This window comes from Elephas maximus, chromosome 21, assembly GCF_024166365.1.
Source record: "Elephas maximus indicus isolate mEleMax1 chromosome 21, mEleMax1 primary haplotype, whole genome shotgun sequence".
Taxonomy (NCBI): Eukaryota; Metazoa; Chordata; class Mammalia; order Proboscidea; family Elephantidae; genus Elephas; species Elephas maximus.
In genome coordinates this window covers 59556366-59561383 of record NC_064839.1, presented here as the reverse complement: position 1 = coordinate 59561383, position 5018 = coordinate 59556366, and the positions used below count along the sequence as shown (strand labels likewise).

Sequence of the window (5018 nt, the reverse complement as noted above, 5' to 3'; positions counted from 1 at the left end):
CCCTGTGAGTGGAGGGCAGGTAGAGGCAAGGGTGGGTGCTGTTGGAGGTGTCTGGATTTGTGTTTCCCAGCTTTATTTCATTTTGAAATCCAGATCTCACATATCTTTCTGTATACCATGTGAGTTTTCCAAGTTGGCTGGGTTCTTTAAGTGAATGTAATTTAACCCAGGATTTGATATTTACAGTTTAATATATCCAGCAACTGAGGTGCTTAGATGAAAGGGAAGTAAACTTTGGTCTATTATGAATTCATTGCTGTCTGAAATATCTGTCGTTTAAGCCAAAAGCAGTCCCATGCCTTTCTTATGTCTTTCACAACATTGAAATGATTGAAGTTGGGATTTTTATCCTCATTTACATGATTTCCTTGGACTCAGGGATGTTAAATAAATTTCCCTAGGTTCACCAGATAGTAGATACACAAAGGCTGATATCTAAGCCAGACCGGAGATCAAGCCCCAAGGGGTAGACCCCTCAGAAAGCCTCTGTACCTGATTTGGGAATAAGTGGATTGTAAGGGTAGAGACAAGAATCAGTGGCATTGAGCACAGCCACAAAGGCAATTTTTTTTTTAAATAAAGGAATATTTTCTTATCCTTAGGAACAAATAGGCACGATGAGGTCATGACTGGACTCTGCTCAAGAGAAGTGATTAGCTCGGCTTCATATTCTCTGAGCTGCCAAAGGCTGGAAGCCAACTTGCCCAACATCTGTGATCTGCAGTTGGTTGTGAAGAGAACCCCTACTGACACCAACTTCTGCAGCAGAGGACCAGCAACCTCATAGAATTTCATAGCTTCCACACATCCTGAGGAAAAGCCCTCTCAGTCCAAACCTTCATTCATAGCCTAATGGAGGTCATGGAAGCCCTGGCAGGAATTTGGGCAGAAGCTAACTGCCTGATCTGTCTGGATTACTTTAGAGACCCTGTTACCATCAAATGTGGGCACAACTTCTGTTGCTCCTGCATCCAGCAATCCTGGCAGGATCAACAGGACTGGTTCCGATGCCCTGTGTGCTTCCACCCATGCCTACAGTTGCACCTCAGGAGCAACACCCAGCTGGGAAATATAGCTGAAATTGCCAAGCTGCTCCACATCACCAGGAGCAAGAGGAACAGGGAGGAAGAGACATGCTTGTGCAAGAAGCACAATCAGGTACTGACCCACTTCTGTGAGGAAGACCTGGAAATCCTGTGTCCCCTGTGCACTCAGCCCCCAAACCACCAGGATCACCTCGTGAGGTCCATAGGGGAGGCTGCCTCTCATCACAGGAAAAGGCTCATGAGTTACATGGAGCCCCTGAAGAAGCAAGTGGCTGACTTTCAAAAACTAGTAACTTCCCAAGACAGAGAACCATCAGAGCTGAGAAAGAAGGTGGAAAAGCAAAGGAAAGAATTATTCTCTGAATTTGAGCACCTGAACAAGTTTTTAGACCGTGAGCGTGAGGCAGCTCTCTCCAGGTTAGCTTATGAAGAGAAGCACATTCAACAGAAACTAAATGCGAATATAACAGCATTTTCAGAGTTCATTTCCACACTCAACAATCTACTAAAGGAGGTGGCAGAGAAGAGTGTGATGTCAGAAGTGAAACTGCTAACAGATATTAAGAGCGTCCAGGATCAGTGTGAAAACCTCAACCCCCCAGTGCTCTATTCCTTCCAGCTAACGAAGGAAGGATGCAGCCTTCCTCCACAGTATTCGGCTCTGCAGAAAATTATACAGAAATTTAAGGAAGATGTAACCTTGGATCCTGAAACAGCACATTCAAATCTGATTGTCTCTGAAGATAAAAAGTCTGTCACATTTGTGAAGAAAACGCAGAGACTTCCTCCTAATCCAAAGAGATTCAAGTTTGACCCAGTTGTCCTGGGTTCTGAAGACTTCAGTTCTGGTAGACATTACTGGGAGGTGGAAGTGGGTGAGAAGCCTGAATGGTCTGTGGGGCTTTGTAAAGACTCCCTTTCCAGGAAGGCAAAGAGGCCCCCGGCAGGGCAGGAGAGATGCTGGGCAATTCAGCTGTGCAATGGTAACTATGTTGCACAAGGCACTTTTCCAGTCACTCTGGTGATAACAGAAAAACCCAGAGGGATTGGCATTTATCTGGACGATGAACTGGGTGAGATTTCGTTTTACAGTTTGAATGACAGATCTCATATCCATTCTTTCACTGATAGATTTTCTGAAATCCTGAAGCCTTATTTCTGTATTGGGCGTGATTCTCAACCTCTCACAATCTGTGCTGTCAGAGATTATGAATGATAAACTATCTGGGAGGCTGTCACATTGCTTAATTTTATTCCTGCAATTTATGGTAGAATATCCTAACTATCAGTGAATATAGTACTGAGGATTTTTTCCTTTTTAAATACTCCTATGGTGACATAGTGGTTAAGAGCTACAGCTGCTTACCGAAAGGTCGGCAGTTCGAATCCACCCGGCACTCCTTGGCAAATCTAGGGGGCAGTTAACTCTGTCCTATAGGGTAGCTATGAGTCGGAATTAACTTGATGGTAGTAGTTTGATTTGGTTGGTTTAATGACTTTAACACATGAAGAAAGTTATTTTTTCTCATGTGGTTTCAATAGCAACAGGGATGTTGTGGGGGCTAATAGAGATTTTGTGGGAATTAACTGTAAAGTATTTCTGAAATTCTAAGATTGGAGTGTATGGAAATGTAACTTTATAATTCCTGTAAATATATTTTGTTTACATATATATACGGATGTGTGTGTGTATTTATTTATACTTATAACATGTCGCTGTGGATCCAATTCTGACTCCAAATACCAGCAGTGTCACCCATGGTGGACAGATTTCAGTGGAGCTTCTAGACCAAAACAGACTAGGACAAAGGACCTGGCATGGGGTTGCCCCTCATGTGAACTAGCAGAATGGGGACGCCCAAATTCGAGGGTGTAGACTTGCTCTCCCAGTAAGCCTAGAAGGCTGAGCAGAAGCCTAGGGCTGAGGAACCTTCATTCAGAAACCCAAGAGTGTGGCTAAGAACAGCTCAGAGTCTGGAGGGCAGGGCTATTGTCTAAATGCTCTCAGAGAACAGGACTATTTTCATGCTTTGAGATCTAATGTAATGTGTTCTGTTAACTTGCTTGGTGCCTGTTATTCCTACTTTCCCTCCAGTTTCTCCCATTTGTAATGGAAATGTCTAGCTTGTGTCTGTTCTGCCATTCTACGTTTGGCAGTAGATAACTTGTATTCTAGATTTCACAGATGAAGATGAAATTTTGGATTTTGGACTTTGAGTTAAGACTTTTGCTATGATATGGTGAGATGGACATGCTTTGCATGTTGCAAGAATGTGATTTTGGGGGGCCAAAGGGCAAAATGTCATGGAATGAATTATGTTCCCCCCAAAATTTGTGTATTAACTTGGTTAGGCCATGATGCCCAGTATTCTGTGATGGTCCTCCATTTTGTGATTGTAATTTTATGTTTAAAAGATAGGGCTGGGATTGTAACACCGTTACCAGGTCACTTCCCTGTTCCAATCTAAAGGGAGTTTCCCTGGGGTGTGGCCTGCACCACCTTTTATCTTTGAAGAGATAAAAGGAAAGTAAAGCAAGTAGAGAGTTGGGGACTTGATACCACCAAGAAAGCAGCGCCAGGAGTAGAGCGTGTCCTTTGGACCTGAGGTTCCTGTGCTGAGATACTTCCAAACCAAGGGAAGACTGATGACAAGGACCTTCCCCCAGAGCTGACAGAGAGAAAGTCTTCCCCTGGAGCAGGCACCCTTAATTTGGACTTTTAGCCTACTGGGCTGTGAGAAAATTAACTTCTCTTTGTTAAAGCCATCAACCTGTATTTCTGTTATACCAGCAGTAGATGACTAAGACAGGGTATAAATATATATAGAGAGAGAGACTTATATTAAGGAAATGCCTCACAGTTTGTTTTTTTTTTTTCCCTCACAGTTTAGAGGCTGGAACTTTCCAAGTCCATAGGTCAGGCTGGATGCTTTTTATGATTCACATAGCCATAGGGGCTGGCCAACCCAATATCAGCACGTCAGACTGCTAACTCAAGTCCCACTCACGGGAGGATACAACAAGAGGAGCACACTGCAGTATTCATTGCAAGCTAAAGCCCACCAGCTTTGCCAGGAAGTCCAACTATATTGGATGCAGGCCACACCCCCCAAGGAAACTCTCAGCAGATCCCATCATGGAGATGATCACATTTTATCAAATCTCATCATGGAGGTGATCACAACATTATTCTGCTTCCAAACTACATCATATCTGTCAAACCCCTGAGGATCGTGGCCCAGCCAAGTTGACACACAACCTTATTCATCACAAATGCAAAAAAATATTTTATTTTTTAAATATACGTAAAACGTATTTTTAATTAAGCCATTTCTTTGTACTTATATAAGCTGAAGTTTACAAATGTTCTACTTTTCGTCTTTGTTGAATTTTTCTATTTGCCCTCATATTTCTCAATATTAAGCTTTTCTTTATTTTCTGTGTGTGTGTGTTTATCAGCTGGCAACATCAACATATTTCTATGAATAATAAGGATTTTGCTTCCTTAAAACCCCTCATATTTACACACAGAAGCGTGCACTATCCACAGATATTCACTCACTGTTCCCCACCCCCCCCCCTTTGAAACACCTTTTTGGATTTTGTGTTCCAATCTGGACAACTTTCCCACTTCCACCTCCTAGTAATAATTCTAGAATCCTACTCTAGATCTGTACTGCTGTCACCCTTACACTCACCTCTATTTTGAAGAATTACTTTCCTTTGAATTCCTTGTTGCTTTAAACTCAAATCTTCCTGTTTTTCTTCTCATTTAGGGACTGTCTTAATTATATGGTGCTGCTATAACAAAAATAGTACAAGTGGATGGCTTTAACAAACAGAAAATAATCTCTCACAATTTAGGAGGCTAAAAGTCTAAATTCAGTGTGCCATCTGCAGTAGAAGGCTATCTCTTTGTTGGCTCTGGGGGAAGGTCCTTGTCATCAATCTTTCCCTGGTCTAGGAAATTCT

General features: G+C 42.4%; 1 protein-coding gene across 1 annotated transcript; it reads left to right on the top strand.

Annotated features, from left to right (window-relative positions):
• The first annotated feature begins 852 nt into the window (after nucleotides 1-852).
• LOC126064617 (tripartite motif-containing protein 75-like) lies at nucleotides 853-2262 on the top strand. The gene has a single exon (XM_049863803.1). The coding sequence runs from the start codon at nucleotides 853-855 to the stop codon at nucleotides 2260-2262; it is 1410 nt and encodes a 469-aa protein (XP_049719760.1).
• Nucleotides 2263-5018: the final 2756 nt, after the last annotated feature.

Excerpts from the sequence above, each read along its gene's own strand:
- LOC126064617 (XM_049863803.1), top strand. The coding sequence starts at position 853 with ATGGAGGTCATGGAAGCCCTGGCAGGAATTTGGGCAGAAGCTAACTGC.